General features: G+C 41.6%; 1 protein-coding gene across 1 annotated transcript; it reads left to right on the top strand.

Moving 5' to 3' along the window:
- The first annotated feature begins 1008 nt into the window (after window positions 1–1008).
- On the top strand, window positions 1009–18581 carry STK38 (serine/threonine kinase 38). The gene is made up of 14 exons (XM_026111837.2): window positions 1009–1272; window positions 2958–3090; window positions 5364–5415; window positions 5565–5687; window positions 6261–6344; window positions 8196–8319; window positions 9229–9383; window positions 10510–10612; window positions 11780–11841; window positions 12385–12502; window positions 12703–12826; window positions 13624–13719; window positions 13988–14082; window positions 15215–18581. Exons 1-14 carry the CDS (start codon window positions 1065–1067, stop codon window positions 15343–15345), a joined length of 1608 nt encoding a protein of 535 aa, XP_025967622.2. The 5' UTR covers window positions 1009–1064; the 3' UTR covers window positions 15346–18581.
- The last annotated feature ends 1040 nt before the right edge of the window (window positions 18582–19621 follow it).

Below are 19621 nucleotides of genomic sequence, written 5' to 3'. Positions count from 1 at the left end.
ATGCATTGACCCATGTCATTTACTGACCATTGAGCCTGGAAAAAGATTTGAGATTCTAAATCTTTAGTTCAGCCCAGGCTGGGAAGAATTAAAAGTCAAACTGGGAACCCCTGGGACGTGGCTGGCATTGTCCCAATCCAGGTCTATCCTTGTGATAACATGTTTGTGCCATTCCAGAGGCCTGCGTTTGGTGCCCACTCAAAACTATAGTGAAACAGAGATGATTTTGGATGTCCCTGATAAAGCATAGGCTGGGAGCAGAAGATGGTTGAGATGAAAATCATTTTTTAAGGCCCAAACTGTGAGTTTGCTCAGCTGGGGTATGGAAGCCCTCCCTCCCCGAACCAGCCTCCAGGTTGCTGTGGATTTCAGAGTCCGGGGGTGTAAGCGAGGGGACGTGACCATGAACAGCTCTAACCTCCAGGAAAGCGCCTTCTCCCCTTGGGCACGCTGTGTGAGCCGGGCAGTCTGCCTCTGCACCCGTATTTTGGTCTCGGGGCGGAAGGCCCCCTTCCCCTGTTTGAGCCGCTGGGAGCTAAAGGTACGCGAGCAAAGGAGCCCCCAACGCCTCAAGCGTCACTCTCAGCGTCACGGTGCGTCCGCGGTGCCCATGCCCGGGCACGTCTTCCCCGCGCGGCCCCCGGCGGTCACCCAGGGCCTCTCAGGGCTGTGAAAAACGGCAACCGCGATGGCGGGGTCACGGGGTGCACCAGGCCGCAGAGGGCGGCAGCCTTTCCCCAGGGGGGAGGAGGAAGGATGGGGCTCGCCAGGCCTGCGGGAGCGCCCGCAGAAGAGCCTCGGGGAGAAAAAGGCTGATTTAGGTGAAACGCGTGGATTTTGGAAGGCCTGCAGGCACCGCGCGGGGGAGGCAGCCCCCCCCTCAGGCGCACCTGGGCGCGGGGCACTGCGCATGCGTCAGAGGAGCCTCTCCCCCCCCCACAGTTGGCGCGAAGCAGCCGCGCGCATGCGCCGCTCGCGGGCCTGCGGGGAGGGGGGGGGGCAGCGGCGGCAACCCCACCCCGTGGGCAGAGGGCGGGGCGGCGGGGCCGGGAGGATGGTGGCGCATGCGCGCGGCCCTAGCGGTCCCTGTGGTGCTTGTCCCGTCTGGGTCGCCGTCGGTGGCGGCGCGGGGGCTGTCGCGGCTCGGCTCGGGGTCCGCGCTCCGCCTCGCCCCCTCCCTCCCTCCCCCCCCAGCTCCGCCTCCCTCCGCGGGCGCCGGGACCCCGCCGCCGCCTCCTGCTCCTCACCCCCCCCCCGCCCGGGGGGGCTCCGGTAAGCCGCCCCCCGCCTCGTTGCCATGGGGACCCCTCGCCGGGGCCCTCCCGGCCGCGTCCCTCGCCCCGGGCCCGGCCGGCGGCCGCCCCCTCCTCAGCGGGGAGCTGCGGGCTGGGGTCCGTCCCCCCCCCCCCCCGGGGGTGCCCGGCTCTGGGCCTGGGGGCGACCGGGGCACCGGCTGGGCGACCGGGGCCCACCCGCTCCCGGCGGCCGCGGCGATGCTGCCGGGCGCCGCCGCTGCTCCGGGCGGGACCGGAGTTACCTGTTGCCCCCCGGGGTCGTTTTGCTCGGGGGGGGGGGTGTGTGTGTGCGGGCGAGCCCTCCCGCCGGCCCCCCTCCAGGTGCGCTCGGCGTGTCTGTGCCCAGAGTCAGTGCTTCCAAAAATTCACAGGTGGCTCTGCCGCGTTCGAGTTTGGTACTTTCTCTTTTCTCTCCTTTTTGGTTCTTTTTTTTTTTTTTTTGTCCCTTCTAACCTGCTTCTACTAGATAGTTTTCATTCTCTGTTTTCTGGGAAATGAAAGCTAGAGGCATAGTTTCCATAAATACACACTTACAGCACACAGGTCTTGCACAGTCTCCTCAGTGCTCTGCGGAGAACAGGATCCTGCTTCTTCATGTAGTGTCACTTAAGAGCTGTTGTCCCATAAGGGCATAGCTGCATCTTAAAAAAGAAGGAAAAAAAAGTATAGCCAGAGGTCCTTAGTGGTTCCCTCATTATACCTTTTCTGTGAAGAAACCTATAAGCATACCAAACAAAGCAGTCACGGCTTGTAAAGAACATCATTTGTAAAGGTACAATGGTGCCTTATAAATAGCTGTAAAAAGTAAACAGGAAAAATCCAATTTTGCTAGCACCTAAATACTGTAAAAAGGGGAAGTGTGTCTAACCTACATTGCTCTGCAATTTCTAGTAATGGTTACAAACTTCAGTAATGTTACTACCAGTTACATTGTGACCAGTAAATGTAGGCTAAAATACAATTTTGCATTTGATATCTCTGAATTTGAATGTATTTTAGAAAGCAGAGTTAGGCTGTAAATATGCCCCAGGGCTGTGCTGTAAGACGGAATTGGCGTACTCTGATATATTAAGAGAATTCAGTGTGTAAATACAGGATACTTAAACTAGTATTTGTTGTTTGTTTGTTTAAAGCAACTAAATGCTTAACTTTTTTTCTTTCTCAGTTGCTGCATTATCAGGATAACTTTCAGGATTTTGATAAAATTCACAGTAGAGGAGACAGCATGCAACTGATGGCTTTATTTCTGCAAGGGTCAAAGGAAGAGGAGCTTCTGGATTAGATGTTTCAGCGTGATGTTTTTAAACTTTTAGTATTTATGAATGATCGGGAGAAAATATTGGGAGAAATGCAAAACACTTGCAGCACTGCCTAAAATTGTGGGTTTTGAGGCATCATGTTTCTTAAGTTTCCTTCCCTCTTATTTTCAGATCAAAAATGTTCAAAACAGGAAGTTTGACTTGTACCTTTATTTTGTAAGATTTTTTTCCCTTCTTGGTCGGAGCTTAGACAACTGGACTGTTATCACTTGTTCTGCTGATAATACTAAAATATAGCTCTGGACTCTGTGATTCAGCTTCGCTTAATTGATTGTAGTTCTCGTTTGAAGGTTATTTGGCATTTCTAATGTCAAACATTTCCTCCCTTTTTCTTTTCTAATAGCCATGGCAATGACAGGCCCAACACCCTGCTCATCCATGAGTAATCACACCAAGGAGCGAGTTACAATGACAAAGGTGACATTAGAAAACTTCTATAGCAATCTCATTGCCCAGCATGAAGAACGGGAGATGAGGTAAAAATCTTTCTTGCTTCCCTTCCAAATTGGTGAAGACCCCAAAAGAAACAGTAACTGAATTTTAGCTGTCTGGGTCCAAAGCAAAACAAGAAAATCTCTGCTGAGCAGGTACCTAAACTCACGAGAAGAGTACCTAGGTGTGGCTTGGTGTGAGCATCCAGAGGCAACTCCTGGGTTTCTGGATCCCAGTGTAGTTTAGGCTGGAGCTTTTCGAGTCTCTTCTGAGATAACCTGAAACATGCTGGCAAATGCAAAAGTGAGATGATGGTCATCAAGTTTTACAAAGTGTATATTTGATCACGTGACTAAGTAGAAACTAACTTTAGAATCATTCAAGTACAATTCTGAAGTAAAAAGCCAGCATTTGCAAATGCTTATCCTGTCTATTTGTGTTCTATTGCCTCTTCCCTTTTGATGTCTCTGGTTGTAATTTAAAACTCATTCTTATGGCATCAGTTTCATTTTGGGTTGTAATTTGTGATAGAGTCAGCTGATAAGGAAGATTAGTCTTTTCAAAGGCAATGAGCAATTGCTATATGGACGTCATTTAATGTCATTTCATGCTAACTTCTTGCCTGTGCATTAGCTGAATTTATCACATCCCTTGAAATAGATCAGTCAAAATATAACAAGTGATTTAACTGAGATGTATTATTTTTGTTTTCCTTTGACTGAAACCTTCTAATTTGCTGAGTACCCTCAAATTGCGGCACTGGGACTTGTGGCATATTCCCAACTTGCAATGTAGTCTATAATCGGAATTTTCAGAAAGTTTCAGTGTTTCTTTGCTTTCAGACTTGCAGCTAAAAAAGCTAACTTGATCCAAGTGGAATGCCTGCTAACTACAGGAATGGCAGAAATGAAGCAGCAATTTAGAAATAAATACCAAGTTCCCGAAGACTTCCAATTAATAATGAGAGGAAAAAAAACAGAAAAATATCACTGATTTAATTCATTGCTTTCTCTTTGTATAGCTCTTGCTTTGTGCTGAGTACTGCCCTCTACTCCCCAAACCTCAATGACGACTTTTTTGTTGTTGTTTAAGACCGAGTTTTTTTCTGAAGAAACATAATGGACTTTCCTAAGTTATGTGGTTTTTAACATGTGCCTGTGGATGTGCAATTTGGACTTTAAATAGCATTGATAAAATGTATACTGAAGTGCAGATAGCACCTATTAAAGGTATTTAGGAGAACTTCAGCATTGCTCAGTCATTCTGAGCTACTTAGTGCTGCGTACTGCAGTAGTTGTCCTCTTCTGCTGTCTGAGTCGCTGTTTTGAGTGTGAAATGTGATGACTGGACAGTGCTGACTGGGTACTTAAATAAGGGCAAATCAATTTAAATGTGCTGGGTTCTGGAAGCAGTAGCCCACAATACTATCACATAGTAGCAGCTGCTTAGTAGCATAGGAGACCGGAAGGGGATCTTGCAAAGAATGACTTGCATAAAAAGAAGGAATTATTTGGTATGCTTTTAATGTCATACCAAAAAAACAAACACACACACAAAAACCACTTCAGGCAGCTATTGATGTGATCAGTGCTGGGAAAAGTTCCCACAAGGTAATCATAACAAACGTTCCCTGAAGCCATTCTCCCCTCTGCAGTCTTGTTTCCTTTCCTTTTTTGCCCCCATATAATCATTTTATACTAAGGCTTGAAATATTCTTTAAGGGGAGGAAATAGTCTTTAGGGGGGAGAATATGTACTGACACGTTCCTTCTTCCCAAGTATTTTGAGCATCTCAAGTATTAGAAAGTCGAGAGAAACTTTTTTTCATTTTGCATATGGTGAGTTTGAGATGCAGAGATACTACAGTGCAGATCCACAAAGGTTTTATACAGCTTAATTCTCCCGGGAATAAATGAGACTTCAGTGCTTAAATATTTATATGGCTCTGGCCTTAAGTGACTTGCTCAGCTGTCGAAGAGAAAGCCAAGAATTGAACGCAGATCTCCTCAATTTATGTTCCCATACAGCAAAAACATACATTTGGATAAGATATGTGAAATTCCAGGCAGGCAGGCAGGTTTAAATTTTTGAAATTAGAGAGGACAGAGCTAGAACAGTAAAATTGTAAGGTTACATTCTTCAAAATTAATCTTATGTCTGATTCTCCTTTATATAGCTGATCATTTACAGTTGTTGTTTGCTGGCATTACATCCTCTTTTCACAGCAGCACAGCGAGAGGTGTTGGATATGTGCATGCGATTAAGAAAAAATACTAAAGATTCAACCTTTTCCTTCCTAATTTCTGTCTCTGCTTTAGACAAAAGAAGCTAGAACAAATGATGGAAGAAGAAGGCTTAAAAGATGAAGAGGTAATGAATATGGAAAAAATGATTTTCATGGTTAGATAATACAAGTGATTTTCTCTTATAAACGGAGATCTAGCATCTTTACTTGGATTGCTGTCATCTGTACAGACCTAACTGCAGAATTCTCACTGTGCCTTTTTTGTAAACTCCAGAAGAGAATCAGGAGGTCAGCACATGCACAGAAGGAGACAGAGTTTCTTCGTCTAAAGAGAACAAGGCTGGGTTTGGAAGACTTTGAGTCCTTAAAAGTAATAGGCAGAGGAGCATTTGGAGAGGTAAATCCAGAAAAGACGACTATTTTCAAAAGGCACTGGTACTTGTTAAAAACTTAAATAGTTTGCAGAAGTCAAAGATAAATTGTGCAATAATTGCAGATTGCTTTAGTTTAACAGTTGCATGCATCTGTCTTTATGCCTAATCAATGCTGGTTTAAACACCGTGTGCTTTAAATGAGCATTAATATTGTTGAAAAGGACTTGATAGGCAAGCTAAATGCAAGCTGGGCAGTGTACTTTGAATTCAGACCTTCTGGGGCTGGTTTTACAGAACAGTGAGAACTGAAGGGCCACTTACTATTGAGGTGGCCTTTTTCAAGGAACGTGGCTTTGGACCATCTAATTTAGTTGAGTGGTTGCTGAATGTGTCATCTATATTACAATGGTTTGATGTCCTAGAATTAACAGAATTTGCATGCCATTACCATGCACGAAGTAATGCTTGTTTTTAGCAATCTGATATGACTTCAAGAAAGAGAACCCAAATATCTGTTTTAAGGGCTTGATATTCAAATTTATGAATAGTTGTGGTGGTAATGGTGTATTTGACTCAAATTTTTGCATACTTTCCAGGTGCGACTTGTCCAGAAGAAAGATACAGGACATGTTTATGCAATGAAAATATTACGCAAAGCTGATATGCTTGAAAAAGAGCAGGTGAACAACCATATTAAGTAGCAACATTACCATCCTTGTTTTAGATGACTTTGGGAGGTAATTGTGGTGTATGGAGAGGAGTAATGGGTACCTGTAGTCTATGTTTCCTAGCTAAAAACTTGTGCTGATTCTTTTTTGTCTTTTTTTTTTTAATTGAGGGAATAGAACATAAAAATCTCATATGAATTCATAAGGACCAGTCACCTAGTGGCTTCTCTCAAGTCTCCTTATTTTTTAGCTCTCTTTGTCACAAATGTAAATGTTTGAAGAATATACAGTTTTCATCTAAATAGGCTTACAGTAGTGGTGACAGGCTATAACTATACACTATGGTATGTAACTGAATGCTCAGTTGCCTGCAGTGCCTTGCTTAGTCTTAATGGATGCTGCAATTGTCACAGACTTTTCTTCGATGCTCTTCAGTCTGAAGCAGAGTAGGACTGAACTTGGTTTGTACTTGAAAACATGGTGAAGCAGATCATTTTTCTAAGGACTAGATTTGCCTTTCAAACGAAACAAAAGGACAGTTGTATACATCTGACTTATGCTCCTTTTTTGTCATTTTATGATGTACGTTATATGTACTTTTACCATCACATGTGCAAATGCTTCAGTACAGACGTCAGATCAGTGGTTTATGGCATTTCTCATTTATGGAATCAGATGTAAATATCAAAGTGGTATGACTGCTGGAATTATTTTGCCTTACTTGAGGGACATCCAAAGTAGTGGCATTTAACATTTTAAGGCTTCTCTCTGATAGTACTTCTGAGAATATAGTGGTCTAAAATCATTTCTTGTTCAGCACTGGGATTAATCTAGCAAGTGCTCTGTGTGTGTTCCATAAAAATGAGGAATTGGTTCCCATTTCTCAAAGTACTTGTTTAAAAAACAAGCAACAGTGTGCTCACACAGGAGCTTTATGTGGCACTGCTAAATAAATGCTGTGGTCTAAATCTGTGCAAGTAGGTTGAAGCCATATTTGAAGGACATATTAACTGCTTAGAAAAGAGCTAGTTCTTTAAAGATCCGAAAAAATGGGATATTTTTGTATATAGGATTAACCTGCTTATATAATCAACCATATGTTTCTCAGAACTCTGTAACTTTTATTTCCTATCGCCTGATTCTTCACATGGTAATAAATTGTGTTTTGCACTGGCCTGTTGTCCAAGTAGTTGTAAGTGTTTTTATAGTGTTACATATCACACGTACAGTTCTGACTTGAAGGGGATCCAAACTTCTTAACCCCACATCTACGTTTTACTCTTTTAACTGTTATCTTTCTGTTGGAACCTTATCGTTCAGTGGGGTGGTTTAAGTTTCTCTAGCTCGAGCTTTTGTTTTTTTTTAAAAAAACAGGTTAGTGCTCTCTCATCCTCCTACATATTTCTTAATGTATGGCAGCAAAAGTCAAACTATAACTATAAAAGTTTATTCAGGTGTAAATGCCCATAGAAAAAAGTCCCCATAAGCTTTCCAGTAGAAATTTTTGAAAGTAAAGGGTCTTTCAGAACTTCATGCTGTACAATGAAAAGCAGGTATTCCGTGGAATTTATCAGATTAAAAAAATTAGATAGTCTGGAAAAATATGGCAGCGAGACACCTTTCTGCTGTCGGAAGCATGCTTTGCGAATCCATTTTCAAAGGTGCTATGCTATTTTATTACCGGAAAATATTTGAGTGGTGAACCTATTGATGTTTTGAGGGTTTCTGCCCTCATGCAGAAGTTTTGACTGTTGTATTTTCAATATTTAATGCTTTTCAAAATAATGCTTGAATTGTCTATGAAATAAATTTATCTAGTAAAACATGGGCTTGTAATTAATTAATGCATACATATATCTCCAGGTTGGCCATATTCGTGCAGAGCGGGACATTCTAGTGGAAGCAGACAGTTTGTGGGTTGTGAAAATGTTCTATAGCTTCCAGGATAAGCTAAACCTCTACCTTATCATGGAGTTCCTGCCTGGAGGTAATTACCTGAAATCAAAAGGTTGCTTTCCTTTTGTTCTGTGGAGGTCTAATCTCTTAATTACAAATTTTGTCTTTTATTACTGGGACTAGAGTACCATACAGCACTATTTGTACCGGACATCACTTTGTAAAGAAACAAGTCACTCCTAAAGCTTTCTGCTTTTAGGAGTTAGGGTCCTGAGCTCTTTGTTGGGTCAGGCCCAAAGTTATCTGCTTGTGTTTACTAGCTGCAGATATTTGATGCTTGGCCTTAATGTTCTGCTAGTTATCCTTACTGCGTGATGGATTTCCACAGAACCATAGCCAGCTTTTAATTCTCTATCCTTTTGCTTTTAGCTGGCTTGCAGCAGAAGTAACTTCAAGATCTTTTTTCCAAAGGGTGAAGGTGTTTGTCCTCGAATGATAATGCTACTGTAGCTCACTTAACAAGAAAGCCGTACTGAAAACATGTAATATATGAGACTAATGAAACCACAAGAATGCTTTCTGATATGATGCTGCACACAAGCGGTCTGTTTTTTGTAGCAGCTCTGTAGCCAAAAGTATATATTTTAATCTGCGATCCAGTTACGCAGTCAAGAGTGGCTATCTATGGCTGACTCTTGTTTGAATGATGTTTCTTTGCAGGTATTTCATCTTCATGCTATTTAGCTGTCTTACTAGAACTTTAATGCAACTACAGGACAAGCCTTTCCACCTACAGTGATTCAAAGCAAAATACAAAAGCTTGCTAAGTCACATAAGTGCTGGGCAACTGTATTTACTACTTTATAAAAAAACTAGTTTAGATTTCATGAGGTTTTTAATGGCTTAGTTATTTTTTTTGTAAATGCCTTCAAAATCAGAGAGACTGGCGCTCACATATTAGTTTGTATTTACCTTTGCTATTTGTGGGGCTGGCTTCTAGGTGACATGATGACATTGTTGATGAAAAAAGATACCTTAACGGAAGAAGAGACGCAGTTCTATATAGCTGAGACTGTGCTAGCCATTGATTCTATTCATCAGCTGGGTTTTATCCATCGTGATATCAAACCAGACAACCTTCTTTTGGATAGCAAGGTATGTACTAACCACTTGGTAGTAGTAAATAGGTCTTGTAATTTTTAATATTGACCTGGTGTTGAGAATTGTGAAAGAAGTCACTGCTTCTTACTTAGCCCTCTTCCTCCTAACCTTCGAGGGCATCTCCACCATATCCCTGGGGAAAAAAACCAAAGACAGACCTCTCCACCCTCAATTGTATTAGTACCTCACTTATGATGAATTTTCTTGTGACAGTTGTTTCAGCTATTTTCGGTTATTTCAGCTGCAATTTAAAACATACAGTCAGTTTCAGTTCTCCCCTCTTAGTCAAGATGTTTCATTTTGGTCTCACATCTGTTATGCACATGCTTTCCAACTATTGGGAAGATGAGCATAGCAAATGTGAAGGACGTAGCTACTACATTAGCGAGCCTGAAAGCTGAGCTATTCTCTCTCTCAGGATATTTCTGAAGGCTGGTCAAGTTACTTGATTGCTTCTAGATGTTTATTGCAGGCAGTTTGCAGAAAGCTTGACTATTTCATTAATCTCCTATTGCTAACTGCAAGTTTGCTTAAAATTTAGCTTGTTTGGAAAAAGCTTGCCAACAGTAAATACTTGCATTTTAGTGTTAGCCAGCTAACAATGCAGTGCTTGAATTACTGTTTTAGTTCAGTATGTGTACATCTAGACGTAGATAAAATCAACATTGTTTTTTGAGCCCTGAATTTAAATTTGGAAGAAAAAATTCCACACAGTCAGCGTGGTCTTGCATTATGCACCAGGACAGATCCAGTAACTGACCTTAAGGTGATTCTTCCTCCTATCCAGCAGTGTCAATACACAATCAAGGGACTACAGCTCCCTCTGGAGACATTGGCTTTCAGCCTGAAGCAGTCATCAGCCCCCGGTCTAAAGTGGTTAATAGGTCGCAGGAGCGGAGGTTTCTTGGAAGAGAAGTAAATGGCTGCTGGACTTTCTCTGTGTAGCAGTGAAGAAAGTGTTAATAGCTCGATTCTGTGTACACATCAAGTCTTAGGCTAAAACAAGAAAAGCCAAAATACTGCACATACTTATTATACAAAATGAAGGGGGAGAAGTAGAAAAGTGTACTCGTTATATCATCTCGTATTATTTTTGTATTTGGGGCCTTTTCATTTCTAGGGCCACGTGAAACTGTCAGATTTCGGTCTGTGCACTGGACTAAAGAAAGCTCACAGAACAGAGTTTTATAGAAACTTGAACCACAGTCTTCCCAGTGACTTCAGTAAGTTGTTTGGATTCAGAAGCAGTATCTGTGTACTTCCTTTTGGGGCCTGACATAACTGATTTTAGTATGAGCTTAGAAGGCCACAGATGGTGTCTAATGATGAACATTGCACCTTAAGGTGTAGTTTTGGTTTTCTGTAAAACATCTTCATAAAAATAATTCATTACTTTAATGTATGCAAGCAGCAGATGTCTGAATTCTCACTGAGCTTAAACTGTGAAGTAGTTATCGGGGGAACGTTATTTATATAAATATAGCTAGCCAAAAAAAATACTGTAACTGTCTAATTAGCTAAGCACATGGCTGAACAGGGCAAACCCTGCTGGAACATTTCTAAGTGTAAGACAGTTATCTGCCTGCTTGGAGTATGCATTTCCAGAAGTTTATCTGTCAAATAGATTTCTGCTGTAGTAATATACCTCAAATGAAAACTTTAGTGTGACTTGGTAGATGCTAGCTGTATTTCATGTGTTATTTAAATTAACAAGTGAGATCAGAGTCTCTTTGAACATTCAGACATTTTCTCAAGGAGGGTAACTTTGATCTTAAAGTGTTTATTAAAAAAAAAAAGGCCTTTGAAAGCATGGCTCTCTAATGAAAGTCTTGATAACATTTTATCAATAGTACTCAAAATGCATATGTTGCAGTTACAGGTTTGGAAGTTGCTGGTGAGTTTAGGGTATTGACAGATGTGCTCTTTGCAACCATCTGTACTCGTGGAAGAGGTTACAACCCTTCCTTGCTCTTTAACTGTTAGCTGCCACTTCCTGCTAGAGGGTGCTGATCACTTTGATCTTCTGGAGGTGCCACGTAAGCACCCCTAGACTGTTCCAGGTAAAATGAGCAAGACAAGGTTAAGGCAGCTTTACTAGTTCATCTCTGCTTAATGTTGCTTATCTTTTGCGAAGTAAATTAAGGTGTGCTTCTACAAATAGCTCTAGCATCTGAATGATGGTAACCTTTGGCTCTAGGGGCCAGTGATGAGCACCTGGGGACTGTAACCTCTTCCTGGCCCAGCTGAACACAAACTGGGTGGTCTGTCTAGGACCTGACTACTTTTCCTGATGTTGGAAAGGAGATTTTAAGCAGTGCAGTGGTTTGGGGGTAAAACTGTATGTGCGGTGACCAGTAGGATTCAGTCACATATATTCCAATCCCTTTTAGCTTTTCAGAACATGAATTCCAAGAGGAAAGCAGAAACTTGGAAGAGAAATAGACGTCAGTTGGTAAGTACACTTCACCTGTTTGGAAATATTCTCTGCTGAGCCTGCTGCATTCAAATGGCACAGGTATTTAAACGACTGGCATTAATTCATTTCAGACTTTTAAACCATGATGAAATAAAGATTTGTGCTGTTTCTCTTAAAAAGAGGAGTGACTCTAGTTTGTCCTTCATCCATCTGCCAAAGAGCTGGTGACATGTGCCTGAGATAGGGGCTGCCATAGTTGGTTACTTTGATATATGATGCCTTCTAGCTAAAACTAACTGTTCTTGCCACTTAAAATATAACAATAGGTTAGTGGCCCATTCCCAGCTCTATGTAGACAATGATAACTTTCCCTGTTTCTCTGAAGGTGTTTTCAGACTCCTTCACATGAACATACTGACTTTGTTTCTACATATCTTGAAATAAAGGCTCTAAACACCTTTGCTAAAGATTTAACAGAGAATCCGAAGTCTTCTTCAAAATTACCATTTTTGCATAAGCTCCCAGTTCCATAGCAGGTAGTTTTCTCTAAATATATGTAACTGACGATATTTGTTTCAGGCTTTTTCTACTGTGGGAACACCAGATTACATTGCTCCTGAAGTTTTCATGCAGACCGGATACAACAAGCTTTGTGACTGGTGGTCACTTGGGGTCATCATGTATGAGATGTTAATTGGTAAGAAATAGGCAATGCACTAGTTATAAGCAGGAATTGTGCTGTAGAATATCAGCTGTCTTTGTGTGCTTGCGGTCAGTCTCAAAGCACTTGCTCCTTGCATGTTTTTTGAGGTGTGTTCTGACTGGTGCAGTGTAGATTTTAGTAGTTACAGGAACTATTTTTGATTCGAACAAGATTGTATTTTTCTTTCTTTTCAGGTTATCCACCTTTCTGTTCTGAGACTCCTCAAGAAACATATAAGAAAGTAATGAATTGGAAAGAGACTCTCACATTTCCTCCAGAAGTTCCAATATCTGATAAAGCAAAGGATCTTATTTTAAGGTGCCAGTCATATGGTTTACCAGTTAATTTATTACTAATTTTCTTGTCATGCAAACTGTACTAAATACCTCTCATATCTGGTCTCACATTAAAAAAAAAAAAAAAAAAAGATGCTTAAGAGAGCTACTTATCTTGTTATGCATATGCATCAACTGCTGAGCTCCCAAATCAAATATATTTGTCTCTCAGAGTTAATTTAGTGGAGCTCTGACTGAACTGTGCTAAAAAGGAGCTCCCCTGTAAGTGCTGCTAATTTGGCAAAATCTGAATGTTTGTGCTCTTTAGCTTCTCTGCAAGCTTCTCTTGGAAGTGACTAAATCTTTTTGCCAGAGCTAGCTTCGTGACATAGCAATGATTTTGACATTGTATGCACTGGAGCATACAAACATATCCCAGTGCATGCTGACTCCTGTTCTTTCTTCCCCCCCCCCCCCCCCCCCCCCCCCCTTTATTTTCCCCCCTCTCCATGCACCTAATATTTTCAATCACCAATCTGTTTTCAGGACAAAAATATAAATGTCTAGCTTGTTAGGCTTTATATGTTTTCCTGCTCTGTACTGGTCCCGAAAAGGCACATGACCCTGTTGTGAAAGAATACTGCATCTTAATTGCAGCATTTGACATGACATTCCTGAGCACAACTTTGTATGTTGTTTTTGAAGTGGGAGTTCTTAACCTTCTCCATTTATAGGTTGTTAAGAAACTGTAGGAGCATCAGTTCAGAAAGCTGTTCCATTTCTAAATGGAATGCTTTCATTTTCATTCTTCCTTCATTTTCATTCTTCCTTCCATCCCAGATTTTGCTGTGAATGGGAGCACAGAATTGGTGCATCTGGTGTGGAGGAAATAAAGAGTAACCTGTTCTTTGAAGGGGTTGATTGGGAGCATATCAGGTAAGATGCCCTGCAGAAAAGGCAGCTGCTCTTCTGTATTGACTCTTTAAAGCTAGTCCTGTTCAGCAGAAATGAGCAGCTTGACTGACATGGGAGGAGTTCTGTATGCTATCTGGGTGTGGGTGAGAGTAGTGTGGGCCTCGATCCAAGTTTGCTAAGGTTTAGGTACCTTCAGTCTTTGAGTCTATCAAGAAATAGAATGTGTTTGAATCCTGCTTTCTTCTTTCTGCCTTTGAAATCCTAATGCTGAATCTGCTCCTCTTGGCAGAGAGAGACCTGCTGCAATTTCGATAGAAATTAAAAGCATTGATGACACCTCAAACTTCGATGAATTCCCAGAATCTGATATCCTTAAACCAACAGGTAAATGCTTTGATTCTGCACGTAAAAAATCTTTCTTCTTCTCCAGTAGAATTACGCAACTTTCCTGTTACCAGAGAATCCCATGATCTTACTAGTAAGTAGGATCTTAATAGTAAGTAATCTTACTAGATCTTATTAAGAAGCAGTAGTAAGTTCAGAGTAAGAGTTAATTATGTTCTGTTTTGGGGTAATAAAGATGTTAACTTACTGGTAGTGGTTAAGCCCTGCAAGGCTTTCTGTCCACTCTGCTTACAGTGAGTTTGGTGGAAACTGGAGGAGGGGTCAAGCTCGTGAGGGTCTGCTGATTCACTGCAGCAGATACAAGCATAAATGGCATTACAAGACCGTTTCGTACTTAAATCCATGACACGTCCTCTTTGCTCTTTCACACGCCTCTTATTTCCTCTTCCTTACTCTATAATTGAGCTGTGGTACATACTCTGGTTTAATATCAAGTCAGAAGTGCAATGTAGAAGTGCCTGATAACTGCATTGGCTTTCTTTAGATATATGTGGTAAGTACTGAGATACTTTCCATGCTGTTACTGTTCATTTCCATAGAGCCATTGGTATTTAATTTGTCAGGGTGTATGTGTGAGGCTTAAAATAGCAGATGCTAGCTTTAGTATCATGATCAAATTGTGAGCTGGTAGCCTGGTGCTGCAGATGTCTGTGAGCTGTAACATGGGTAGCAGAAGCTGGCATGCAGACTTGGGAATGATGCTGGGAGCCATCTGAGGAAGGGCCTCTGTGCGGGGCAGCAGAGCTCCCAGGGAGCTGGGAGCTCAGCAGGACCTGCGAGCCCGGTGCTGTGAAGGTACCTCTTGGCACTGCCCGAGTTCTTGCTAGCATATCTAACTCCTAGTGTGGTGGGGGGACAGGAGGGGATGATGCAGTTTGGTGCAAAAGTCTTCAGAGGATCCTTGTATCTATGTGTCAAAACCTATTCAAAACCACACATCACGGCAGTTCTTCTGGGTTGCGCTTGAAAAACAGATCTAGGCAGTGCAGCTCTGTTCTATCTAGAGTGTTTCTTTTTTCAGAAGTATTCTCCCCTCCCCCCAAATCTAGTGTGTTGTATGAAAATAAACCTCAGACTTCAAGTGGTAACTCTTTTCTCTTTGTCTTAACAGTCGCCACAAGCAATCACCCAGAGACTGACTATAAGAACAAAGACTGGGTTTTTATCAATTACACCTACAAGCGTTTTGAGGGTCTGACAGCCCGAGGAGCAATACCATCCTATATGAAAGCAGGAAAGTAGTAAGTTTTTACCTGGGATGACTTCTGAGCCTTGGAATTTCATTTCTGTACTTTGGGTTTCTACCCATAAAAGAACTTTTTCTTTTTTAAAGAAAACATGAGGGCTGTGGACTCTTGGAGAAGATTTCAGGAGCTGCTTTTGTTACACACCCTGGTTGTTACCCAGGATTTGTTCTTTCTGCGCCATTGAAAACTTCCACAAACTGTTTCTGTCATCAATGCTGCAAGCACATTTTGCTGCTTCAGGAGCAAGAGTTTGTTTTCTTTTTAAAATCTTTGCCAGACTGTACAGTCCATCAGGAGATGAGAGCAAGCCTTTAGTTTGATGTTGTAAAGCACGTGGTATTTGTACGGACTGTTTTGCAAGTCCTGCATTAAGTGACATACTCGGTCTGCCAATTCTGCCAGCGCTGTTTTCCCAGTGACAAAGGACTTTAGTACAGAGGAAATGAAGCAATAATTAAAGCTTGAGGTAGACAACTCTCCAGTAAACTATCTAGCAGAAGGACACAACTTATATTGCCTTAACTTTAGTTTGTAGTGCTCTTTTTTATAATGCTACTTGGAAGCCTCTTTTAATAGCATTTCTCAACTCTTATCGCAATGGCCTCAAGTTGCGGTGCACTTTACTTTTGGTACTAAGACAGCAACCCTCAAGCCATGTAATATTTTTCTAAATTAAAAAATTGTATAACTTTTTTTTTTCCCCCCTAAGCAGTGATAAGAGAAACAGGCCTCTTTTGCCACAAAGCGCAACAGGTTTTGGTTTCTGCATGGAAGGACGCATATACAAACAATGCAGATGATAAAAACTGCAGCTGGTAACACAAATGGATCTGGCATTAGGGCAGAGAGAGGGAGGGAAATTCGTTTAACCTGATCATTGATGGGCATATTGTGTGTGGTTGGATCAGCCATGAGGCTTCCTGCTGCTGCCATCTCTTGGCCACTCTTAGTATCTGCTGCATTTTCATCGGTTTCAAAGATGAAAACATCTGTGGCATTCTTGCTCTTGGTTTCCACCAGAGCAGTATCAAATTCTTCCTTAAGTGTCTTAGTGATGGTGGCACATTCAGCTTCTCCTTCCCACATTCCTCTTGCTGTCAGGGCTGGACCATCCGTCCCTGGAGTGTTCCAAAGAGAGAGTGCCTCCTGGGGTCAGTTTTGGGATGTGGGACCCACCATGTCCCTCTGTGATTATTGTCTAATATAATTTATAAAAGCACATTCTGTTATGATCAGGATGCTCGCCAGGAGCGCCCCAAAGTGCCTTTCTTTGCCTCAACTTTTCTCAGAACACGACTGCATTTTGGGAGGGAGGATTCGGCCTCAGTTGAGCTTTGGTAATTCCCTTCTATAAGCATGAGCTCCGCTTTGAACCTGTTTTGTAGTTAGCTCTGCACTCCCAGTGGCAGGTGACATTAACCTTTGGGCCTAACTGGTACCAGTCTTTAATTTGTGATTTTTTTTCTTAATTTAATGAGGTTTCTAAAAGCATATATGAAGTTGAACTGTTTCAGATTCTTGTGAACTTGTATTGGTGCTGAACACTAAGTACATAGCACAGACAAAAAAAAAAAAGCTTTTTTTTTTTTTTAAAAAAAAAGAGTTAAAGCAGTGTTTCAAAGTGATAGGGTGGCTTTTAGTTATATTTAGTCCTAACTTTGTAAGTTAGCAAGTGAAAGAGAATGTGATTGTAGTGAAACTTTTTTTTTAAATAGGTGCTTTTAGGGAATTTCTACCTAGATGTCTTCTGAATTGAGTGCCATTATGAAGGACTGATGGGGGGGGGGGGGGGGTTGAGTGAAAGTATTGTACATACCTAAGGCTGGGTGATAACTTGTTAGCGTGCTCTCCCTGAGCCCCCTTTGTGCTTTTTGTATGTGTTGTAGGATTAAATGCATTGCCATAAGCAGTTTAGATGCTAGCTGGATCCAACAAAGTTGAAATGCAAGAATAGCCTTAATATAAGTACCAGGCTCACTGCAGTCAGTGGGGGCTACTCATAAGAACAAGGGCTAACTGAAGTAATGACTTATAGGATCAGGCTTTTCATAGACTCATCAGTAATATCATCTTCTACTCCCTCCTCCCCTTTTTTGTTTTTTTGTTTTTTTTTAAATGAAGAACCGATACCTACTTCTCAAACTGCTCTATCTCCTTACCCTGCAGTTTCTTTCAACCATTTGAAAATGTTGCCTTAGAAAACCATTGGAAAATTAAGAGCTGTTAATATCTAAACACTTCTTTCAATTCCTAACAGCTTAGTTACTGCCTTAAAATTCAAAAATCAAAACCCTTTAAAGCTGCTGTGGATTAGGAGTAAGTGATTTTGAGACAGTAGTTGCATTATTAGCCCTTTACTAAAGGGACTGGTGGTTTTATTTATAAATACCAAAGATGAGAGAAGCTATACAATTATAAATTGTGATAACTTGCTGTAGAAAAAACAATGTGTATTATGCATTTTTACTGCATGTTTTTTAAACTGTCTTCTGAAATCTCAGCTTGTTCACTTTTTTTCATATTATTACCTTTTGAGTTAAAGACAAAGTTTTTCAAAGGCACGAAGAGCAGCTGGGTACCTCATTTCTATTGTCTTTCAGTATGAGGTGGATGTCCTTGAGTATGCTCCTCTGGGGGTCTTGGACATCCTTTTCTATGGGTAGGTTTTCTCTCTGTCGCATCACAAGCTTGCTTCCTATTTCCTAGTGTTGGTAAACATCTGTAGAGAGTACAGTGTCTTGTTTCTAGGATCCATTCTTCACTGCTAACGGCGTAAGACTTCTGTATGCCTGTTCCATCTCACCTACACCTTAGCCAAACATTTTTATTAGCTGCTGGTTTGTGTGTGTTTTTTTCATTAGCTGCTAAATCAAGGTCAAAGTGTCTTTAGCTCTTTTCTTTCAAGCGGCAAGCAGTTTTCTTGCATTTTTTCCAACTGGATTTTCCAGGAGTAATTCCAAGCTAAATTTCCAGTGGATCTGAACATGAGTTATGCTGCCAGTTCATCTCTGTATCATGCCTAGCACCAAACTGCACTTGTGTTTCTTATCACTGTGCCCTGACTCTGCCTTAACGTGTAAGTTGAAAAAGTGTTCTGTAAATATTTAAAAGCTGTTACTAAATTGCACTGTAAAATTTGGCAGATGTCTTGTGTGATGCTGAGGGGAGCCAACTTTTTATGGAACAATCTTTGCATTGTGTTGTGTAAATAAAACTCTTAAGTAAACACAATTTTGCTACCTGGCTTTGTTTTTACAAAATCCCTCTTGGGGAAGGTTTTCTTTTTGAATCAGTGACAGGCTTGAAAGTGTTTCCAGAATCAACTGTTTGTGTATGAGACCGCAAAGGTAACAGGTTCAAGACTGCATTTCCTAAAGATGCACAGCAGACACAAAGAAACAAACACCCTGTTGAAGATGAAAGGCAGTGCTGATCTTCAGGAGTGTTCAGCATCTCTAGGCAGGATGTGCCTGGCCTCTAGACAAAAGGGGAGGTGACCCTGGCCTTACTCATGCCCGAGTCCCCGCATTGTGTAAATGTCACTTCAGTTTACCAACTTCAGCAGAAGCTGGTTTTTATCCTTTCCTGTTTCTGTTTTTAAAAGGGATAATAAGCAGTGAGAAAGTGGTGGTGGAAGAGAAGATATGACCCTTCAGTTTTTCAATCAGTTTGTAACAGGCCAAAATCAACTTCACATTTTTGCCAGTTCCACCTGTGAGTACAAGTTTATGTCACCACCAACCTCAGTAATTCCAGTTAATCCCATTTGGGATTCTTATCACCTTGCTCACAAACTCTAACCCTGCTCAAGCTTCAGCAAAAGAGCCCTTGAAACATGTCCAATACTGAAGATGGAAAGAAAAGCCAGACTTGCCAAACCTGCTCCAAAGCTCTTTTCTTCCAAAGACAGAAGTAGGTAGAAGAGGTTTTTTCACAGCACGCTAACCAAAAATAGGGCTGGGGCCTGTTTATGTGCTGCATAGTTTGTGGGTTAAGTAGTATTGTCTCATACCTGTGCTATGCGCTGCTTTCCAAATATCAGTGTGACGACTTGGCAAGCTTTCTCGAGGTCCTTGGCACGATGGGTAGTAACACTTCTGTGCAGCTGCTGCACTTGGTTGCTGCCAAGGGGCCAGGCTCTCCATCATTCCAGGACTTTTGTGCCACAAATCACATCTACTTGAAGCAGCAAGGAAACAAAGCCTAGCAATCCACCCCCTTATCCATTCTCCTACTCCACATTTAAAATAATTTTTAAAGAGCCAAACAAG

This window comes from Dromaius novaehollandiae, chromosome 27 (assembly GCF_036370855.1).
Source record: "Dromaius novaehollandiae isolate bDroNov1 chromosome 27, bDroNov1.hap1, whole genome shotgun sequence".
Classification (NCBI taxonomy): domain Eukaryota; kingdom Metazoa; phylum Chordata; class Aves; order Casuariiformes; family Dromaiidae; genus Dromaius; species Dromaius novaehollandiae.
Note: the sequence above shows the minus strand (reverse complement) of the source record. Positions and strands in the feature narration are given on the sequence as shown.

Coding starts and splice junctions, on each gene's coding strand:
- STK38 (XM_026111837.2), top strand. CDS start 1,065: ATGCGCGCGGCCCTAGCGGTCCCTGTGGTGCTTGTCCCGTCTGGGTCG. Junction 11,842..12,384: donor AGAGAAATAGACGTCAGTTG/GTAAGTACACTT, acceptor TATTTGTTTCAG/GCTTTTTCTACTGTGGGAAC. Junction 12,503..12,702: donor CATGTATGAGATGTTAATTG/GTAAGAAATAGG, acceptor CTTTCTTTTCAG/GTTATCCACCTTTCTGTTCT.